At 32.5% G+C, this 24,670-nt stretch overlaps 1 protein-coding gene across 2 annotated transcripts; it reads left to right on the plus strand.

Moving 5' to 3' along the window:
- The first annotated feature begins 11,116 nt into the window (after window positions 1-11,116).
- On the plus strand, window positions 11,117-22,271 carry LOC134682572 (tubulin beta chain-like). Of its 2 annotated transcripts, XM_063541779.1 has the most exons (5): window positions 11,139-11,266; window positions 15,057-15,174; window positions 16,110-16,218; window positions 18,654-19,009; window positions 21,234-22,271. In XM_063541779.1, exons 4-5 carry the CDS (start codon window positions 18,704-18,706, stop codon window positions 22,044-22,046), a joined length of 1,119 nt encoding a protein of 372 aa, XP_063397849.1. In that variant the 5' UTR covers window positions 11,139-11,266; window positions 15,057-15,174; window positions 16,110-16,218; window positions 18,654-18,703; the 3' UTR covers window positions 22,047-22,271. The 2 variants fall into 2 exon arrangements, with proteins under 2 accessions (XP_063397848.1, XP_063397849.1); XM_063541778.1 differs by lacking the exon at window positions 15,057-15,174 and having other exon boundaries at window positions 11,117-11,266.
- Window positions 22,272-24,670: the final 2,399 nt, after the last annotated feature.

Raw genomic sequence — 24,670 nt, forward strand, 5'->3', positions numbered from 1 at the left:
TAAATCGGAACCTATATCTGGTGATTCCTTTTCAGCTGATACTGATTTTAAATTCTGCTTACTTGTGTAGCTTTTATAACATAACCTATGATACCTAAACACGGGTAATTTACATTCTGTTTCATTACAGAATTCGTTCAAATAACTAAACAAATCATCACGTCTCTTTGCTGCAGCAGTAATCAGACTTTTTCTTCCAGATTCTGTTGATGTTATATATATTTCATCAACAACAGAATCGCAGATAATGCATTTGTCAACACAAACTTCCACTTTCCTTTTTTGGGGGCATCTAGCGGGACCAGTTTTAACGAGATTGTTGCCCCCAAAAAAGGAAAGTAGAAGTTTGTCCATGTGACCACTAATTAAATTGATGTGAATGATAAGAAATTTAAATTTTATGTATATAGATTTATGGATTTGTCACCGATTCTGATATTAACGTGTGTACAGATTTTGCCACCTGAGTTAGACAAGACCTTATTGATCAAAGTGGTTGTAACCACATGGTCTCCCAGTTATACATTGACATATTTGGTTACTAAAGTATTTCATTGATACAGACAAAGCTATCATAAGCATAACCGGTTGAGAGACTCATAACTGTTTGATACCATAAAACAAGTTGAACTATCTTCAGAATATTGAGGTTAATTTTATGGGAGAACTGTAGCTTCCGTTGGTCAAATTATATCCATTTCGTATATGTGTCATAGGAATGTGGCTATACTATGGATACTATACTATGATTGAATCATTAGTTTTGATGTTATATCAGCCTATATGAATCTAATATTGGACTTTCAGTTCAGTAAGATTATTGCTCAAGGTATGTGTCATGAATACGATGTATACCATAGTTCTATTTGGAAGAACTTACGGCTGTTAAATATATATGGCTTCTTGGACGGATTTTATGAGAGATAAACGCATTGATGGTTTACGGATAACCAAAACTTTTTGTTATTGTTTATATAAGGGCAGTATGAAGCCTTATTTGCAGATATTGCGTATGTCATTTTTTGTGACTTGTAAGAAGCACAATTAAGTCTTGTTCTTAGAGGTTGAATGGATACCTAGGGCATAGATAAAATTGCAGACTATATAAGTCGTATCATAAATACTGATGACTGCCGTTTTGCAGTACATAATTTTGAATATTTGGATTCCCTGTTTGGGTCCTCGTGAAATTAATTGGTTTGTTAGTGATCATAACCATCGATTACCTGTATTTTACTCCAGGTATTGGAATGTACATTCATGTTTATTGATGCGTTCACTATCTATTGGCAAGGTTTTAAATGGGTGGTATGTTCCCACAGTTTGCCTATTATTGAAAGTCCTTATGTATACATGCAGCAGTGTAAGGCATATTTTACTATTATTTTACCATTTGAGGAGATCGGCGTATTATTAGCCGTTTTTATATATCAAAGGAGATAGAATAATTTATCAGAAGGTATACATGGGTGGTATGCTCCCCCAGTTTGCCTATTATTGAAAGTCCTTATGTATACATGTACAAGGCATATAGAACTATTATTTTACTTTTGTGGATATCGGCGTTTTACTGGCCGTTTTTATGTCCCAAAGAAGATAGATTAATTGATCAGAAGGTATAAATGGGTGGTATGTTCCCCCAGTTTGCCTATTATTGAAAGTCCTTATGTATACATGTACAAGGCATATAGTACTTTTGTTTTACCTTTGTGGAGATCGGCGTTTTACTGGCCGTTTTTGTGTCCCAAAGGAGATATATTTATTGATCAGGTGTTGGGTTTACATTACCTACTAACAAAGCTAATTTTTTATTTGGTAGAGGGAATAAATCGGCTTTTGGTATATGGATTTACCATTTACGGTGTTGGCTATTAGAATGGAGTTTAGGGTGACATTAAATTAACTAGTATTAACTTGGTGATAGTTTTCATGTATTGGGGTAATTTTTATTGCATATGCTTTATTGTAATTTTTCATTTTATTGGTGTATAATGTATTGTATTGATGAATTATTTGAAAACTTGGAAGGAACCACATATCAATTTAAATTTATGTTATTTAATATGTTTTTTCCAGGTGTTCAGAAACGATATTGCTTTGTCTAGTCCTGTATGTATCTGTATACTATAGTATAGAGGGGTGCATTCGATTACTGGTGTAGATTCTACAACAGATTCTCAATTAGTGAAATATGTTTTTGAGGATGTTGAAAAGAAATTAGGCCCACAAATCTGGAAGGAAGAGCCGATGAGTTATTACAGGATGCGTATAATAAGTTATTTTGTGTATATAATCGTTTTACACAACGTACCATTGGTGCGTGTATATTGGGATATCTATGTTTTAAGTGTATCAGAATTGTTGAATCTGCGTTATTATGCAATTAATTGCAAGTCAATACACATTTCAAATTGTATCGGAAAAACGGATATTTACAGAGATGGAAACTGGTTTATTATTGTGAAAAACGCACAAATTTGCGTCCAGTCCTAATTTGGAATTATATATGCATAGAGTAGCATTTAATCTGATTAAAATTTGTATTCATTCAGGTATTGTCACAAGTGAAAGAACTTTTTGTTTTTCGTTCAACAAATTAGCTTTTAAACTATACAAGGATGAGGGAATTTACTTTGATGCAATTTTCTCCATTTGTTACCGATATAAAAGCATACGGTTTATATAGTTTACGATCTTGTGGTGCAATTACCGCTGCAAGGTTTGGTTTTTTCAGATAGACCTTTTAAACGTCATTGACGTTGGAAGTCGGACACTTCAAAGGATGGCTATGTGAAAGAAGATTTATCAGAACGTTGGATTGTTTCTCAGAATTTGGGAAATGAATATCTTTTTTGTTTTATTTACATTGGGACTATATAATTTTGCATACATAGTACTAAATAGCTTCCCGTTCTTTGGGTTCAGCATCGGCGTTGTCGTGCGACTATCCACTTTACAAAGTCTTTTGGTATTTATTATAGCCTTTGTATGGCGTTTATATGCAGAGTGTGTACATATATATACTTGGATATTTGGTACAAGTATTGGTTATACTTGGATATTTGGTACAAGTTTTGATTATACTTGGATATTTGGTACAAGTATTGATTACACTTGGATATTTGGTACAAGTATTGATTATATTTGTTTATTTGGTGCAAGTATTGGTTTTATGTCTACATTGATGGGTGGTTTATCCCAGGAGAACAAGAAATATGCTTAAAAATGACTACAAATGACCTTCGCTAAATCGATGAATGTGTGACTATAACTAGAAACCACAACAATGTCGGTAAATCTGTGACAAATATTCGGACCTGAAATCTGGATAAAAAGCAGATATTTAGTCAAATATTTATATTATTAGGAATTTTCTTCAAAAAGTAAATCGGGTCGATTAAAGTATTATACGGCGGCTTCACTGTTGTGCCTTTAAAATACACATATACTGCACGTGCAAATAATGCTAGATGAAAAACGATGATTTTTACAGCGTTATTTTCAACCATTTTCAGATGCATTAAGCATTAAATTTAGGGCTATTTGGAAATGCCCTTACATTGTATGAAGTTCACGAAACACTATATTTACCAATTTCATTCAAAAAATATTTTTTAGAACGGGTTTGTTGTGAAATTTGACTACCGAAACGGCAGTGGGGTATTCGATGCAAGTTGGGTAACGTCAGTAAAGGCTATTTTTAACGTCATTTGTACCACATTTGATATTGACGACAAATATTTTTCTAAAGCTGAATAATCGATAGACATTTTAAGACCTTAAAATTCCATGAGGTATTTAGGTAATTTAAAAACGTTAACTAAGCGACTTTTTCAACATTCGCCGCTCCACTAATAACAGTTCCGAATGTATGTCCTTGAACAAAGCAATATGGCGGGGTAATCAATGATCTCCAGATTAACATATTCTAACTATATTTGTTCCGCTCAAACTTCCTATATGACCGCCACGATCAATTCATAAATCTGATTGGCCTGAGTGCGTAGCCATATTCCGACAGAACCCTGGATTGATCAAGGAACAAACGTTTGGAATTAACTACGGTACATCAAGGATATGTATAGTATATAAATCTTGAGTACATGTACAGGTACATGTCACAATTATTGAAACGAAAATAAATCCCAGCTTGATGTCCATCACATAAGAGACATATAATACTAGTTTAAGAGATTAGCAACTCGCCGAAATGAATTCACAAATGTACACATTGATTTCAAATCCTTATTACCTCAAAAGTATCAAAAATATCCGCATAAAATTATTTTTTTTACTTGAAGAAATCTTTTGGCTTTCATAATATCGTCTTTTGATGATTTTAGGGCATACCAAGAGGAGTATTGAGCAATAGTTATTGAACCCTCATCTCAACAAGGTCAAACGTTCAGTTTTCTATAATTGTTTGCAATTGCTTTACACCAAATGTTCATATTTTTTGACATTATAGAAGATAAAGACTTTTTGTACTTCATTTTCAAACATATTAAGAACCTATTAATCTGAAAAGTTCTCGTTCTGAGTGTGCCACCTACACATTCAAACGCCTAACGTGTACACAAACACAGTATTCCCTATCTATGTAATGTGTTTTCATAATTATGTGATATAGGGCAAAAAAAGGTAGCAGCTTTTGGTATCTTGTTGTTAAGCATTTCCAGGGGAGATAATGTTATTTTTCACGGTGTGTTCGATAGGTTTGTTACATTGTAACATTATATAATACACACTCATAAAGTGGATTAAAATAGCCTCCCACACTCACTTAACTGAATTTCAAGTATTCTATTTACCGTAGTGCTATTATATAAGACTTCGGAGGTTCATGTCACTTATATTTAACGTTTTTATATCGGATTTTTTTTTACCATTGATGTTGAACGGTTCATAGTAAAAAAAAAATCCGATAAAACCGTTGAATGTAAATGATATGATTCTCAGAAGTCTTATATATTGTCCTTTAATATAAGACCGGAGGTTCATATCATTTACATTCAACATTTGTTATTGTTTACTAGCAATGTTGAACGGTTCAACGGTTCGACATTGGTAGTTAAAAAAAAATCCGATAAAAAATAACGGTTCAACATTGATAGTAAAAAAAATCCGATAAACATGTTGAATGTAAATGAAATGAAACCCAGAAGCCTTACATTATAGGACTATCGTTTATTAGTTCTTTATCCTAACTAAATGTTTTTTGTGGTGTATATTACCAAAAAAAGGGGGGGGCGGTTAAAAACACCAAAATACCTTAACAATCCTACAATATCTGTTTACAGAATGAGAGAGATATTTCGTATTCTAAAACTAATTTTTCTCACATGTTTGTTAGATATGTTGAAAATACAGACAAATATTTAGTACGTATATCCATCCCCTCTTTTCCAATTCATTAGTTCAAGATACAGCTCTGAAGAATATGCAATAACCTACATTTTTCTAACCTGTGAAGACCAATGAAAACTTTTGATATGATTTGAAAACATGGCCAATTAAGTAGGAACTTTGGGTTTCGTAGACATAAATTATAATTCAACATTTTCGATTTATATTTTTCTTTATTTCATATTCTAGTATATTTAAGAAATAATTCATGGGGGATGGAATATATCGTGATTTTACCACGGGTTGGCCCTTTATGACAAATATTTTACCCTGAGCGATAGCGAGGGGTAAAATATCGGCATAAAGGGACAACCCGTGGTAAAATCACGATATATTCAAGCCCACATGAATTATTTCGATTCTAATAGGACAAATACGGCAACTGTTCTGGATCGAAGCGCTGAAGGCATTATTTGCCGTTCCCATAAATAAACGCACTATTAGGTTGACGTAAAAGAACGGAGAAAAACGAGTAAGCAACATGCTAAAACTATTTACTATAACATATTGATATAGATTTATATGAATCTAAATGATCATTGTACTTATATATATATATATACGTTTTAGGATAGTTTGATTACGTTTCCTTGTTGTGATGATTTTCGGGTTCAAAAACGTGTATTTCCCCGTAAAATGCTTATATTCAGACGTCATCGTTCTATGACGTCGGGTAGCTCATTCATAAAAAAGCATATGACGTGGGAGTACGATCGGAACAGCCCAAACAATATATTCATATTTTACCACGGGTGTGTACCCAAAGCGTTTGAAGGACGTCATGTTAGAATTAATAACATGTTTATATTTTGTGATGCATCTGATGTATAAATCCAGTGGCAGATCCGGGAAAGAACTCTTAGTTCCGATCCGTTTGTACGGGGAACATGTGGTTGCAACCCCCTCTTTAATGGCCTGTTCGATTTTGATGTTTGCAGTGTCGAAAAGGGAGATAGACAGCAGTTTTATCAAGAAGTTATGTGAAAGTTCTGCTATACATCTGACAGTCAGGAATTATTCTGAAGTACACATGTCGACCAGAGGCATGAAACAGAGAGGAGAGGTTTTAAAGTAACAGATGCTTATCTGAGATTCCAATTTGAATCAAAGAAAACAATATATACAGATATGTAGGAGAAATAATCTATATGAATAAAGTTATGCCACAAAAGGAACTTGTTTTTTTTATATACAGAATATGTCAAACGTATCCATAACAGAAGAGATGTGAATGCATCCTTCATAGTCTTGTAATACTGATAGTAATAATTTACATAATTTCTGAGATGATATAGCAGTGCCATTGGTTTCCCCTTTCTCCTTCTTCAAAGAACTTGATCATCAGGAGTCGGTTTCACAAAAAAACTTACGACTAAGAATGATCGTAAGTCATGAACAATTCAGTGTACTTACGATAAATCTTAGTCGTAAGTTTTTTGTGTGAAAACGACTCCTGGAGTACACATCTTTTTTTTTTAATTGGAGCCGTGTTCAAGAACAGTTTAAAGAGAATATGCTTAATTTTCGTTATCTTTTAGAATCATCATTTTTTTTTATAAATAAAACAGGTTGTACATTCTACATAAATATGCTAGTCAACCGTAAATGTTAACACCACAAAAAGGTCTTAAAATTAGTATATTCATTTTTCAACTTACAAAATATATCAAAGGTTTAAGCATCCCAAACATTACCATGTGACTTGAATTTTTGATTTGTCAATATCAAGCAAACTCGATTTTTCCCATCACATCATAATAGTTCCGTTTTTATTATTAAAACAACAAAGGACTAACTCTTGTACAAAACTGTAACAGATTATCAAAAACTGTATAGTAAGTACAATTTTAACCCAAGCTAGTGCTCTTTTAAGCACTGTCTTAGCAACGACTTGGTTGATTGTAAGTGTTTGGTGCAAAGAATGAAAACTTGAGACAATAACATGGAGGTAAGTATATATATGTACAAGAACAACGTTTTCAAGAATATAGGCGGATTTTTTTATTTATTTTTTTTTTTGGGGGGGGGGGAGTTTCGTCGGGAAAATATGTTTGATTAAACATAGGAAATCACTGAAGCATGACTGGAGCGAGCTCCCCTTAGCTCAGTCAGCCCCCCCCTTTTTAATGTAAAATTCTGGATCCGCCGCTGAATATTGGTTTGAACAGTGCGATGGAAGTCTTCAAATGTATAAAAAAAAAATGAGTCTTTGTGCTGGTTATTTACATACGGGAACGAAAATTTAACATCTAATGGTGAAAAAGAGTGGGGGGTTAGATTCATTCAAAAAAAATATCGTCTGATCCAAAATTCGTTCGAAAAAATAGTGTTGTCAGGCAAAATTTAAAACCAGAAAAAATATTATAAATTCTGATCTTCTAAAACCTTATAGTGTTAAGTTTTGAAAGAAAAAAAATATTTGATTGGTGGAGGCGGACAATAAATGGTCGCGCTCAGACAAGAAAACCATACCCCCTTTAAAGTTAAATGATTAACTTATTTCCTGTTGATGGATTGTTTCCTGGCTTGCTTTGGTAGAGTATTGTAAAATGTTGCATGTTTCACATTCGAGTCATATGATATATATACGCATGTGTAGTACATGAAATATGAAGACACCGGTGTACTACTATAGTACTTGACTTGTAATAGTGAGCATGTATGAGAAAAATAGAGTGAGCCAATTGTAAGATGCTATAAGATAGACTAACAAGAATGTGTCCATAGTACACGGATGCCCCACTCGCACTATCATTTTACATGTTCAGTGGACCGTGAAATTGGGGTCAATACTTTAATTTGGCGTTAAAATTAGAAACATCATATCATAGGGAACATGTGTACTAAGTTTCAAGTTGATTGGACTTCAACTTCATCAAAAACTACCTTGCCCAACAACTTTAACCTGAAGCGGGACGAACGGACGCACAGACGAACGAACTAACGGACGCACAGACCAGAAAACATAATGCCTCTCTACTATCGTAGGTGGGGCAATAAAAATGTATCGAAAATATAGCACAAAAGAAATCATGAAATAACTCAGCGCAATCCCCATCTAAGATGCAAACACATCCAAAGAAAAACAAAATCACACCATATCTCCACATGACACAAAACCAACTGCAATCAACAAATAAGACTCAAAGAGTCACAAGAAATTAAAAAAAAATCCATTCGCGGGCAACTACCGACTTATTTTACTGTATGATCGAACACAAACATAGCAAAAATATGAAACCAAAGAAATAAGACGCAAACTAAATTACAAGAAATTGCAAGATCAATAAATGATGCATACAAAATAATTCCGAACGACAATTGGTTAACACAAACAAAAGGAATACAACGATATAAATATATGCAACTTCACAATAACCAACCAATCCGGGTTACTGTATAACTAAGATGTAACAAAATGTGTAACAAAACTTTTTTTAAATAATACAGAAATTATGACTGTCGGTGTAAATGTAATTGTTCAATAAAAAAACATGTCAAACATGCAAACAGTGTATGTAAAGTGCGGATCCTAAAATATCATTTTTACTGTATATGCCATAAATGTCTAATGTAGAATGATAAATAAACAGACGAACTTTTTTTAATTTTTGAAGAAAATGAAGAAAATTAGTTAAAATGTATATGTTCAGAAATACATAATACTAATAAAACATAGTAAGAGATGCGAGCGGGGTTTTATCGCGCCTAAAGCCATCCAGCTGTGAAATATATAACAAACTAGGTGAATATTTAGGACATTTCACGAACAGATCGTGCAGGTGCTTTATAACTAACAAGGAAGATGTTGTTGCAGTAAAAAATATTCATTTTAATACAATTATTAAAGTTGTATAACGTAGAATATGTTTTGTCATTCAGTTTCTTCATATTTAACTAAATTCCACTATGATGATTTCGCAATGCTAGTCATGTTTACTGTCGAATAATGATACTAATCTTTCATTTTCACTGTGGAGCGAATCATTAGTATTGTATATGCGGTGCATTTTCACTGTATAATTTTTTTTTTTTTTTTTATCTATTACAGCTCTTTTCTTTAAGCATGTAGAGCAAGACTTTAGTTAATTTGCTTGCTTTTTTTTGTTGGATAATCATTATGATAACACCCAATTTAATTCAAATATTAAAAATACAGGTTAAACTATGCCTATTCATATTGTTTAAAAATGTCAATCTTATTTACAAAGTTTGTATAAACAATTATACAAACAAAGCAAGCAAGCTAACCAAAGTTTTGCTTTACATGCATTAGGAAATTAGCTGTAAAGCCTTAATTTAGCCGACTTGCTCAAACAATAGATAAAGTAAGAGAAAGATTTGATAAAATTTAACTTACGGAGGAAAGTTTGGTTTTAAAACACTCTAATAAATTCAATAGAAATAACATTTATTTCAAATGTATTCCATTTAGTTTCTTATAAAGCGTATAGGAATCTTTATCCTTATTTTTTTTATCCATTTCCATGACACTTCACCACTAATCACGTACATCTTGATATAGATTGCACCTTTGTTTTCCCGTTTAAAAGGTTTTACACTGGAGCCCTTTATAACTTGCTGTTCGGTGTGAACCAAGACTCCATGTTGACGACCGTATTTTGACGTAAAATGGTCTACTTTTATAATTTGTGACTTGGATGGAGAGTTGTCTCATTGTCACATACGACATCTATATATGGCTCAAAAACGAAACGAGACGGGATAAAAAGGGATAAAAAATCCACGCTACTTTTTTGATATATTTATAATGGGCTTAATATGAGTCAAAATAAAGTAAAATAATGGGTCGCATTTGGGTATAAGCGTCACGCCGGATTGTCGTTTTTTTGCAAGCGTGACAGGTGAAAGTCAAATGATTGTGTAGTGAAAAACGGGAAATGAAGTCTAGCGGGACACGGATAATTACAAAAAATTAGAACTGCATAGTATAAGCGGGATACGGGAATCTGACAAAACAATAAGCGGAATACGGGAATCTGCCAAAACAGTAAGCAAGGATCCATCTTGACAACCGTATACAAAGTTTATTTCACTTTTCTACCTTCTAAACACAAGAGGTCGAATTCTTTTGTTCTATTGAAACCGCATATCGGACTGCTGGTAAGATTACAGGTGAGAAGACGTCATACTGATCGATTTGACAATTTTTTTGTATATAAAAAATTCACTTCCATGCATACTTTTCAGAGACAAGTGACTGCGTGTCGGACTATCGTCTTGTCGGATTATAGGGCTGTCGGACTACAGGACTGTCGGATTATGGGTCTGTCGGATTATGGGTCTGACCCCCTAAAATATTTGGGAATTATGTTATTGAATGTCTAGATGTTAGACGAAACGTAAATCAATTTTAAGTAATATCGATGATTATTGTAATGACGTCCTGTCTGGAATTAAATGTGTATACGTTTGGTTTTTTTTTTATAAAATAAAGAAATATATGTAACTTTATATCTAAATGAACATTAACATTTCATTTCAATGTAAAAAAAAATGTGTTTTTATGTTACAAATAATAGTGTATTGTTATACATGTCATGCTGTTAATTGATACAATAAATATTATTCTTATTCTTGTTCCGGATATCAGATTCAAGCAATTCATCCTTTTTAATTGTCCATGGTCTAAGAATAGCGAAAGTGCTTTTATTTTTACTTTACTAGCTAATCACCCAGTTATTCGCCCTTGAACTTGTGTACAGACAGCCGTTGCAGTAGAAATTCGTCATCACATATTTATTATTAGTATAATTTCTTATTGTAAGAAGCACATGAAATAATGAGGGAAATAGTTCACATACAAGCAGGACAGTGTGGAAATCAAATCGGTTCCAAGGTAATTATTTAATTATAATGATCTATTTTTGTCCAAATTAATCCATTGAAATTCGTACAATTTGAAGAGAATTAACCGGCAAAAATAACATAATATTTAAAACATGCATTTACGTTGCATAGAATTTTAAATTATTTGCCGGGAAGGGTTTTAAAACATTCTAGTGACTTCTTCTGAATCACTTAGCAGCGCTCCCAATTATTTAAATTTTAATACAACAAAGGGCGGGCACATGTTTTCTTAATATCATGAATAAAATGGCCGATTTTTGTAATACGTAGATGATTTTTCAATCTAAATAACCTTGACAATGGTTTATAAATATAATACATTACTCGTCACATCCAACTGGTTATAACTAGGGTAAGCATAGGAAGGACCGATATTATTGAATCAGATGATTATTGATTTATATATACAATAATGTAATGAAAACTTTTTTTTATAAATAAGATGACTTGGTAAATAAAGGATCATAAAGAAAGGGTTGTTTTTAGGAAGTTCTTTTGTGAATTTATTCATTGATAAATGATTGAGCACTCACATTATTAATATGTCACTAAACGTTAAATTTTAAAAACGAGCACTTGTCTGGATTGTAGCAATTTCTTTGAATATCAATGAATATCAATGAATATAAACATGATAAATTCTTCATTATTTGTAGACAAGACAAGACAAATACTTATTTATTAAAATTTCATCCATGTGGTCTAACCACTTGTTACTTATAAAATATACAGCATATAGTAAAACCATAGATGTAATACCTATGGTAAAACACAAGTTAACAACAAGAGCCACTATATTAAGAGTCGTTTTGAAATCAAACATATAAAATTTTCTTGACCCACCCTGAAAAACATTTTAAAAAATGTGCCCCCCCTTTATTAAATATGCCACAATTTTAACATACAAATCATTTACCTTTGACACACATGACATGTAGGATATACTTGATTCAAAAGTTCACAAATGTTTCAGAGACAAAATTGATCCCCCCACTTTGAATTAAAAAAAAAAATTTGAACCCCCTTTTCCATTTACATAAAAAAAACTTAATTCCCCTTACATTTTGACCAGCCCCCCCCCCCCCCCCCCTTTCCCCAAGTAAAAATTGATAAGGTCTCTTGTGAGAGATTAAAAAACATTTTTTTCTAAAATTATAAATATTATACAAATTACAAGTCATTATCACGAGTATATATAATACATTTTCGTTTTAATAAAATTTCATTGTAGATTTTGGCAGCATAAACATGATAAAATACCATATTCTCATTTGTAAAAAGAAATATCAATTTTTCATTATCAGATTACCTTAAAAAAAATTCTCATCACCAATACTAGCATGATTAATTTAAAAACAACATGACCATGATGACGAAAATCTGAATATACAGGTCAGTTGAACAAAAAATGTTTTTCATCTTCAACGTCTGACATCAGTACAGTTATGTTTCAATTCTGATGGGTGCTACACCACATCTTAATTTTACTAAAGCACTCCTGTATCTACCAGGTATATTAAAAATCAAATAATTTTCTGCACCATATACATGTATTGTACTAACATGTTGATTTTATTGTCAATATTTACTGTACATACCTAAACATATATTACATCAAGTTACACACACACACACTGATATAGTGGAGCACCTCTTTTTAAAATTTTAACTGTCAAGCCACGAGCCTATTCTTCTGCAATAATAATAATACGCTGCACAATCGCATTTTTCATACACCACTCAAAATAAATCGATTTACAAAACAAAAACAAATCCAGTGACCCCCCCCCCCTTTATTTTCATATACATTAGTTAATTATTTCACCAATCTTTTTAGATTTACATGACAATACCAAATTTGTATTGTATTGTAATTTGTATAGAAACGAAAATGCCCATAGCAAAAGCATATCATTATAAAACAAAATTATGTAGACGAGTTTTCAAGACATGGCAATTCAATAAGAAAATACACTTTTTCTATGCCTTTTAAAATACAGGCGCTTTCTGTTTTTGTGAATATTTTTTTTATGCCCCCGCCGTATCAGAGGGGGCATTAAGTTTTATCCTTGTCCATCTGTACGAACGTAGGTACGTCCTAAAATTGGTCTCTGTTCTCTAACTTGAGTTTGCCTCAGCCAAATGTTATGAAACTTATACACAATGCTTATTACCACAAAATACAAATCAAGTTTGAATTTTGGTAGAGTCACTCTAACCGTTTTAGAGTTATGTTCCTTTATAAATGGAAAAATTACAAAATTTTTAGTTTCTTTCTCTTTCTTAAGTTTGCCTCAACCAAATGTTATGAAACTTATACACAATGCTTATTACCACAAAACACAGATCAAGTTTGAATTTAAGTGGAGTCACTTTAACTGTTCTAGAGTTATGCCCCTTTATAAATTGAAAAATTGCAAAATTTTTAGTTTCCATTCAATAACTTAAGTTTGCCCCAACCAAACATTATTACACAAGACTTATTACCACAAAACTCAGATCAAGTACAAATTTGGGTAGCGTCACTTTTATTGTTCTTGAGTTACGTCCCTTTAATAGTATTTCCTGAGACAAGTGGCTGTGTTTTTATGTATAGATGATATTGACAAAAATGGCAACATCTGTTAAGACATCCGAGTCAATGGGTCATCAAAAATTTTAGTGACATTTTAAAACTTAAACATGTCATACCAACAATTGTAAACCTTGCTTAAATCCTATAGTTTATTATAGTTCAAAATTAAAATTGAGTTTGAATTTATGTATATGGAGACAAGAAAAAAAATCATAAACTAAATTTGCACATGCATTCATGGAATGGAAACCCCCCAAAAAACTTATTATAGATATATTAAATATATTAATACTGGAAACTCTGACTGCAAACCAAATTTTAGATTTTATTAACCCCAGATTTACAATGCTGAAATTTCTGCTTTTTGCAACATGTGCATTGACCAGGCTTAAAATATTAAGATGGAAATCATACCCGTGTAAACCACTGCTACTTCAATATTGGAAGGTCTTAGGTAAACAATAACAGTACATGTAAATATGCATTTGTGTTATTAAACCGAAGATAATAAACAATTCTTTTTAGACAGTCAATATTTCATAGTTTTTTGATAAAAGGTAAAAGTTCTTTTAACTAAAAGTAGTATTGACATCACATATATATTATTAATATATAATAAATATATGATGGGCTATAGCGGCTATACAACTTGATACTTGATACGGGGTGGTTATTTAAATATATTGATATTTGATTAATTTGCTGATGACACAAAAATTGAATTTATTCTGACATGAGAGTGCACATATCTCGATTTTTTAGTCTTATGGCAAGTATTCTTATGCCATCTTAAAAAAATTATATAAAATTTTGAACATAACACATAGATACTGCAATACATGATCACACATAATAGAGGGTTTGCATAAGGTTTACAAAAAAGGGAACAATGGTAAAAAAAGTGCAAAATAATGGACAAAAATGACATCAGATAGTCCACCTTGTTTTTACTGCTTAGTTATTGCAATGACCATGTACATTTTTGTATCATTAACATCTTTTTTAACCTTCGGCCAAATTTGAAAAACTTTTGTTTAACAGCATGCATTAAGACTCATTATCCTAAAATATGGACTGACACTGCCATTTCAAATATAAGTACTTCAACATTAATGTTTGCCAATTCAAATATTTTTGAAATTATATTCATGCATGCGGCGGGGGTTTCATCTTTGTCTAGTTTGTTTTTTGTTTTTGTTTTTAGGCCTGCTTCATTTGTTCGAGCTTCGGAATAAGCCGTGTTAACCAAATCACGTTACCGGCTAAAAAGCGGCTAAAAGCAAACGAGTGAAACCGGCTGAAAAAAGAAGATTACGACAGTGGTAAGAAGAACCTTTTCTACAATCGATCCACTTATGAAGAGGATGAAAACATTGGCATAACAATGTTGTAGATGATGCAGTCTCGAGCAGTATAAATACACTAAACAACCATCATAAGAACATCATATAATCGGTCAACCTCGGCAGATTGCGGTGCCAAGGTGTGCCGAATGTAACTTCGTCTTGTCATTTTCTATGAAAAATAAACGTAGTTTCTTATTCTGTTTAGTTTCATTTGGACTATAGATGACATAATTACACGAACATAAACGGATGTCTTTCGGTTTTAAAAGAAAGCTTATTGTCTATGTACATTTTATGTTACTTTTATGAAACAATTTACCTTTACCTTACGCTTACCGCCGTACATTAAGGGCCAACTGTTTCACTACGGTTCGATTAGACTGGCGATGGCGGCTTTTCCCACATGTCAGGCGACTAAAAAAATGAAATCCTACTTTTTAGGAAAATGAATCATGGTGTGATCAAAGGTTAAAATTAGTAAACAAATAAACAAAATATGTACAAAAAAATCAGATTATTTTCAAGGGGATTCACATGTTCAAATAGAACAGTCAGGGGATTCAAATGTTCAAATAGAACAGTCATGGAATTCACATGTTCAAATAGAACAGTCAGGGGATTCACATGTTCAAATATAACAGTCAGGGGATTCACAAGTTCAAATTCAGAATCAAAATTAATCGGATTTATAGAATTTATCTCTCTTTCCCATTAACATGATTAATGAATTTTCTTATTTGTCCAAGTAAGAAATCTAAAGACATAGATTTATTTTTATTAAAGTAAAGTAAAGTTGAAAAACAAATATGGTCCCGAGAAAAATCCCATACACCCTTACAAAAGATGAATGGTAGGAAAGAAACTTTGACAATAAAAAAGCTTCACAATTTATTTGATATTTTTCTCTATAGTTCTGGGAAGTCATTTCAGATGAGCATGGGGTAGATCCAACTGGACAATATCATGGCGATTCTGATCTACAACTTGAGAGAATCAGTGTTTACTTCAGCGAAGCAAATGGTATGTGACATTTTCTTCATGTTAGACGTTTTTACATTGATCACATGTGTATGGCTTCAAGTCATTAGCTCTATATCTAAAATCAATCAAATTAAAGATAAAGCAAGTGAAAAGGAGGTAGAATTGTGCTTGATAGCATTAAATAAGAAACTTCATTCACAATGCTAACAACAATATTCATCTTGGACTAATACATTAATTATATATGATCTATCAATTAGAATATATTTATATACAATATATTTTCTAAACAATAATGGCAATAAGAAAAAAATCAAAAAAAGGGGAAAAAACATGAAAACAATGGTAAGAACTTAGTAGAAGAAAACACCTTATCCGGATAAGTTCTAAAATTACATAACTTTTAAAACCAGTTGAAGCTATCTGGGGCCTTGTTCAAACAATTAGAGACAACATTATATGTCTCTGAAACAATGTATTGTGCATAATTTTTATGACCCCGCCGTAGCGGAGGGGGCATTAAGTTTTACCTTCTTGTTGTCGGTCTGTACGTACGTCCGTACGTCCCAAAATTGGTTCCCGTTCTCTAACTTTAGTTTGCCTTAACCCAATGTTATGAAACTTATACACACTGCTTATTATCACAAAACACAGGTCAAGTTTGAATTTGGGTGGCGTCACTTTTACCGTTTTAGAGTTAAACATGTTAAACCCCTAACAAATGGAAAAATTGCTGAATTTTTCGTTTCCGTTCCCTTACTTTTTTTCCCTCAACGAAATATTATGAAACTTATACACAATGCTTATAACCGCAAAACACAGATCAAGTTTGAATTCGGGTGGCGTCACTTTTACCGTTCTAGTGCATAATGCCCCTTTACAAATGGAAAAACTGCTGAATTTTTCGTTTCCGTTCTCTAACTTTAGTTTGCTTCAACCAAATGTTATGAAACTTATACATAATGCTTATTACTACAAAACACACTTCAAGTTTGAATTTTGGTGGCGTCACTTTGAACGTTCTAGAGTTATGCCCCTTTAAAAATGGAAAACTTGATTACTGAATTTTTCGTTTCCATTCTCCAACTTTTGGTAGCCTCAACCAAATGTTATGAAACTTATACACAATGCTTATTACCACAAAACACAGATCAAGTTTGAATTTTGGTGGCATCTTTTTTACTGTTCTAGAGTTATGCTCCTTTACAAATGGAAAAACTGCTGAATTTTTCGTTTCTGTTCTCTAGCTTCAGTTTGCCTCAACCAAATGTTATGAAACTTATAAACAATACTTATTACCACAATACTCAGATCAAGTATAAATTCGGGTAGCGTCTATTTTACAGTTCTTGAGTTATGTCCCTTTATAACGTTATATGCAAGTGGAGGCATCATATGTGTCCCATGGACACATTCCCCATTTATTTTCATACAGACATGTTTAAGCCATCGTATAAACATAAAACAAAGCATTTTCAATGGCTATAATTTGTCTTTTAACAATAATGAATTGATTCTTAAAATATCAAAATTTTGTCCACCTTCCAAACTTTTCACTCCCTCAGCTCAATGCTTTATTGGTTCTGCTTTCCCTCAACAGGAAGTTGTCCAAGTAACTGTTTTTCCCCGGATTGGACTAAATAGCGATAAGGTGTATAGTGTTACCTGTCAGACAGAGCAATATCAGATTCAAATCTGCCTGGTAGATATACCTCGAATGACATCGATTTATTCGTAGAGATTCATCAGTAGACATGATCGATCATCGTACCTTGAATTTTACTTGTATAACAATGTTATTTAAACTTGTACCAAATTTGCTAGAGTAAAATCGAATGAATTAAGTTTATTATTTTTACATTGTTATACACCAACTGCAGTTAAGTAAATTAGTGGAGTAGGAAACTACAAAATGCAAAATCATTAAATGTACAGTACTTGGAAACATCTGGTACTATTATCCTGATGTTATTGTAATAGTCCCAGGTAACAAAAAAATATCTACCGACCGTGCGGGGGCTTTATAGCCACAGGGACTCGGTTAGCAGATAAAAAATTGTTTAAACAATGTTTTTTATTTTTATTTTTAGTATTTCCTGTCTATTTGTATTACTTTATTAACGTATTTGACGTTGACATCACTATTTTTTTGTTTTCTAGCAATGTGCAGTTTACTATCCATATCCGTAGAATTTTTCAGTATACGGATATGGATAATATCAAAGCAAAGAAATAGTGATGTCAAGGTCAAATACGTTAATAAAGTAATACAAGTAGACAGGAAATAATAAAAAAAAATTAGAAAAAAACATTGTTTAACAAAGTTTTAATCTGCTAACCGAGTCCCTGTGTTTATAGCCAGTCAAGGTCGTTAAAAAAACCAATAAGTAAGTAAAATATCTGAGTCGAGTCACCACCAAGGTAAAATCTATAATTTTAAAGTTTAACATACATTTACATCTATATAATTATAGGAAACAGATATGTTCCTAGAGCAGTTCTTGTTGATTTGGAACCTGGTACCATGGATTCTGTGCGATCGGGTCCGTTTGGTCAACTATTTAGACCTGACAACTTCGTATTTGGTCAGTCTGGTGCTGGAAATAACTGGGCCAAAGGTCATTACACGGAAGGAGCTGAACTGGTAGAAAGTGTTGTGGATGTCGTCCGAAGAGAGGCGGAAACATGTGATTGCCTTCAAGGGTTCCAGTTGTCACATTCTCTTGGTGGAGGAACAGGATCTGGCATGGGAACACTATTGATCAGTAAACTCCGGGAAGAATACCCAGACAGGATAATGATCACTTACTCTGTATTCCCATCTCCAAAGGTAAAAATAAATATATGTATAATGTGTTACATTTACCTGTTAAAGTACATGTTCACATATCTTTGCCTTTAAATGAAAAAAAGAGTTTAGAAGTCACACCAAATTAAATCTGAGACTTGCTACAATCTCAGATGAAGAACACTTACATTTCAATCCTATGTAAATCAAAATTATGAAATATTACTCTTATCGTCGTGTCATATGTTTTCGTATGTCTTATGTTTTCGTATCAACTACATTTCGTCGGTTTAGACTGCATACGCGTACATTATGGCGTGTTTTCGATTTCTATATTTAGAACAACAACACCACTACAACTTGACATATTTAAAACATATTCAATGTCGCTTTTTAAAGACGTTAGAAACTAACCTATTTAGCCATTTTTATTTAATGTCAAAAATATGCATCACTAGAATACTTGTGGAATAAAATTCTGAAGGGTTGAAATAAAGTCCAGATATGTTTTTTTTGCAAGTCAGACAACGGATCTTCAAGACATATGACTGTCATGTGGTTTTTGTTGCCGTTTTAATTACAAACCAGCGAGTTAAAATTAGCAGGGTTCTTATATAAAATGGTTGTTCAAAATCTAATTATTCAATATTTCATTGACAATTTTTTTTTATTCATCCTTGATACATGAAGATGAAAATAGTTTTAACTTTTTATATTTAATCCTCAATTTTGAAAACTGCATTTTATTTTAGAAAAAATGATGTATTTTGTACAAACCAGGTGCCAATCTGAAATTAATCAAAATCTAAAAATTAGCACACGAAACACCAACCTAAAACTATATCCTAGTAATTTTTAGTACTAAAAAGTATTTAATAACTTTTTTAAGATTCAAGCGATCACCAGAACCACGACTTTAGAAAATATTAATTTCCGGATTTTGTAGTCATTTCCTGTCCGTGTACCGATCCAATTTTTGATTCATACGAAAACATATGACGCCGTTTTATTGACATACAAAAATCGCAAAGTAATCGGAAACAGTAAAAAATCGTAGTAAGCATTGACAAAAAAACTAGATCTACAGGACATGCTTTTTAAATTTGAGTAAACACCTGAATAAAAACTCAACAGTGAAAACCGTAAGCAGTGAAAATTGTTATTAGTACGAAAACACATTACACGATGATATCAGAGACATATAATACATGTATTATATGTCTCTGATGATATATAACTTGAAGTAAAAAGTTTATACATGTTTTTAATAGTCGATATCGAATTAAACTATGAACTTATTTTATTAGTATATAGGTTGATATCACACACTTTATATACAAAGGGAGACAATTCAATCTGAGTTCTCCAAAGTTGTGATGTTTACTTTTATACTATGTTAGCTGTTGCTTCATTTAGATAACATTCTACAAGAATAAGATCTACAAAAGACAATTTTAACAAAGGCACGTATATATCCTCTTATTACATGAAGAGAGACTTTCCAACAATTGCTTTCAATAAAATAAAATATTTATTTATTTAATTTGTGATTTAAGGTAATAATTCAGTAATTGGAGATGCTGCTTTTTGTGATCATGTCAGATTGGAACTTGGGATTTAGCATTCTTAACAAATGACAGCTATCTAGTTTGAAATATCTCCTGAATCTAGGTCTCTATATAAAATCTCTGGAAATGGAACTATTATGTATTTCCAGCTATTGGGCATGTGTCATCCAGATACGGTGGGTAAGACATGACCAGAAGCCACGTTTAAACTTTCATAAGTGATGCTTCAATTTTGTTTTGTTTTTGGTACCTGAACACCTGAAGATAGTCCAAAACATCATTTATGACATATTTTTATAAATTTTGATTATTTATCCAAAAATGTACAAGAAGCCGAAACTTATTTAGAGATTTACATTCGTTATGCTTTCAATTGTCCCAAAAAGTGAATAAATCTAAATGACTAACAAAAAATCAGCTTTTAACTCCATTATACAAATGACAAAAAATTAAGGTATGAAAAAAACCAACCACTGACTGATGATCCCCAACTTAAGACTGGCACGTTAATATGTTTACTGACCTGAAATTTGCATGGAAAAGAAGATCTCTGGTTCATTCCTTTCTTCCTCTGGGACCTTGTGTAAATACATGTATGTATGAAAATTGATGGGTATGTTTTAAATTATTTATTGATTCACCAGTTTCCTAATAAATTAAAGCACTTAATAAATTTTGTAAAATAATCTTTTTACAAGGTTTCTGACACCGTTGTTGAGCCGTACAATGCAACCTTATCTGTTCATCAGCTTGTTGAAAACACAGACGAGACTTTCTGTATCGACAATGAGGCTCTCTACGACATCTGTTTCAGAACATTGAAGTTGACCACACCCACATATGGAGATATGAATCACATTGTTTCCGCTGCAATGTCGGGCATAACAACATGTCTTAGATTTCCTGGACAATTGAATGCAGATTTGAGGAAATTAGCCGTTAATATGGTTCCGTTTCCTCGTCTTCATTTCTTCATGCCAGGGTTTGCACCTTTAACATCACGCGGCTGTCAACAGTATCGTGCACTTTCTGTACCGGAACTGACACAGCAGATGTTTGATGCTAAGAACATGATGACGGCTTGTGATCCTCGCCATGGAAGATATTTGACTGTTGCTTGTATTTTTAGAGGGAGAATGTCAATGAAAGAGGTTGACGAACAAATGCTAAATGTCCAGAACAAAAACAGTTCATATTTTGTAGAATGGATTCCAAATAACGTCAAAACGGCTGTTTGTGACATTCCACCAAGAGGCTTGAAAATGTCGGCTACTTTTATGGGTAACAGTACAGCAATTCAAGAAATATTCAAGCGAATCTCTGAGCAGTTTACAGTCATGTTTCGCCGAAAAGCTTTTCTTCATTGGTATACTGGTGAAGGGATGGATGAGATGGAATTTACCGAGGCAGAGTCGAATATGAACGATTTAATTTCTGAATACCAACAGTATCAGGATGCAACAGCAGAAGAACAGGACTTTGATGAGGAAGAGGAAGAGGAAGAAGGGTAAAATGTTCAAAACTGAACTGTGCGCAAACTATTGATTAAAAAAGAAGTTAGCTTTATACATTAAGACAGATGTGACATCTTGAATTTCATTTAATGCAGTTCGTTTTAAATATGTGTAAAACAGATTAAAAGAAAACGTTTTGCACCAAGTAAACTAAACTAAGATTGTTAACATGATTAATGTGACCCATAGAAAGTTTTAATTGAATAAACTTTTGGTGCATAAGGCAAAGTTTTACTTTGTAACCTTTATGAATTTGAACTTATCGATCCTGCATGACTATATTAGTCCAAAATCTTCTGAAGTCTCACATGTCATGCAAGGGACGATTTTTGTTGTCCTGGAGTTATCTACCTTTCTTCATGTATTGTTGTTGAGCCTTGAAAAGTTTATTCTCTTAGTTGCTATCTCCATGATATTGACTGATCTCTTTATATATATAATATTTTCATCATACTGTGTCACATTAAATCATAAACAGTCATAATGTTTACTGAACTTTGTTTTAATGAACTTTGCTTTTAGCAAAGATCGATTCCAATTACATATAATAACGTACAATTCTATATTTTAAAATTTAAACAAAAAATTATATGAAATTTAACATGGTACTGGATTAATTTACTGCTTTCTTTTTTCCATTATTTTGCAAATAATTCGGCTTGTTTTCCATGGCTACATCTGATACGTTATTAGTTCCCTACCGACGAAGTCGAAGGGGACTTAAGGTTTGCACTCTGGCTGTCTGTCTGTCTGACCATTCGTCAGTCCGGCAAATCACTTTTCCAGACTTTTTTTCTTCATGCTTGAAGATATTCATTTGATATTTGGTGTATTGTTTTATCATGACAAGTTACAGGTCAAGTTCCAATTTCAAGATTTTAGCTTTTCTCCTTGTTCAGTTAAAGCCCTTTCCCTAGAATTAATTTTTTGATGAAATACTTATTCATTACTAGATTTCTATTCAAAGGGAAATAACTCATTTTTATACGACCGCAAAAAAAAATTGTGGTCCGTATATTGTTATCACGTCGTCGTCCGAAGACATTTAGTTTTCGCACAATAAATGTAGTATAAGTAAATAGAAATCTATGAAATTTAAACACAAGGTTTATGACCACAAAAGAAAGGTTGGGATTGATTTTGAGAGTTTTGGTCCCAACAGTTTAGGAATTAGGGGCCAAAAGGGGCCCAAATAAGCATTTTCTTGGTTTTCGCACAATAACTTTAGTATAAGTAAAAAGAAATCTATGAATTTAAACACAAGATTTATGACCTCAAAAGGAAGGTTGGGATTGATTTTGGGAGTTTTGGTCCAAATAGTTAAGGAATTAGGGGCAAAAAAGGGTCCAAAATTAAACTTTGTTTGATTCATCAAAAATGAATTATTGGGGTTCTTTGATATGCCGAATCTAACCGTGTATTTAGATATTAATTTTTGGTCCTGTTTTCAAATTTGTCTACTTTACGGTCCAAAGGGTCCCAAATTAAACTTAGTTTGATTATAACAAAAATTGAATTATTGGGGTTCTTTGATATATGCTGAATCTAAACACGTACTTAGATTTTTGATTATGGGTCCAGTTTTCAAGTTGGTCCAAATCGGGGTCAAAAATTACATTTGATTTCAACAAAAATTGAATGTATGGGGTTCTTTGATATGCTGAATCTAACCATGTATTTAGATTTTGGATATTGGACCACAATAAGTAAATGTCCAATTTAAATTCTTTAAGTTCTTAGACCACATTCATTCTGTGTCAATAACCTATGCTGTGTCAACTATTTAATCACAATCAAAATTTAGAGCTGTATCAAGCTTGAATGTTGTGTCCATACTTGCCCCAACTGTTCAGGGTTCGACCTCTGCGGTCGTATCAAGCTGCGCCCTGTGGATCATCTGGTTTTAAAAAGATTTGTAAAAGACTTTGTGTTAAGATAAATGACATTTTTTTTGTTTCCTTCTCTTTATAAATTGTTTGAAGAATTAAGTGGTAGGTTTGTTTGTTATTTTATGTAATTTACACCATGACAAGCTATAGATCAAGTTAGAATTTCATTCCATTACAATGAATTTTAAACCGGTAGGGGACTATGTATTGCCATGCAATACTCACAAAATGCTTGTTCTTTGTGAAAAGGATTTTTTTTAGCTGAACAAATTCAGAAATGAGGCAACATTTAATTTGCATTCACGATCACATATAATATTAGACTGCGAAGTTGCAGTTTTTACATGCCCGTTTACGAGACGTAGTATGGTATACCGTTGACCGTCTGTCCGTCGTCAACATGTCGGACATTAACTCAAAAACGCTTTAACCAATATGCATGAAACTTTGGTTAATTGTTTATATCTATTGACGTGAGCTCCCTTTCTTTTTTTTATAAATTTTGGATATACCGTTTCCGAATTTTGGAGTTTTATTCATTAAAAAAGGGGGGATTTTCCAGTTTTCGGACAATAACTCAAAAAACAATTTCACCAATTTGCAAGAAACTTTGGTGAATTGTTTAATACTCTCGACATGAGCTCCCTTTTGATTTTTATAAATTTTAGAATACAAATTTCCGATTTATGGGTATGGGGTTTTATTCATTGCAAAAAGGGGGATTTTCCAGTT

The sequence above is a fragment of the Mytilus trossulus genome, chromosome 1 (genome assembly GCF_036588685.1).
Source record: "Mytilus trossulus isolate FHL-02 chromosome 1, PNRI_Mtr1.1.1.hap1, whole genome shotgun sequence".
Lineage (NCBI taxonomy): Eukaryota > Metazoa > Mollusca > Bivalvia > Mytilida > Mytilidae > Mytilus > Mytilus trossulus.

Bases quoted from the DNA above. Each gene is read 5' to 3' on its own strand.
- LOC134682572 (XM_063541778.1), top strand. From the start codon at position 11,210: ATGAGGGAAATAGTTCACATACAAGCAGGACAGTGTGGAAATCAAATC. The intron at 16,219-18,653 runs GTATGTGACATT...ATATAATTATAG, and splicing joins TTACTTCAGCGAAGCAAATG to GAAACAGATATGTTCCTAGA. The intron at 19,010-21,233 runs GTAAAAATAAAT...TCTTTTTACAAG, and splicing joins CTGTATTCCCATCTCCAAAG to GTTTCTGACACCGTTGTTGA.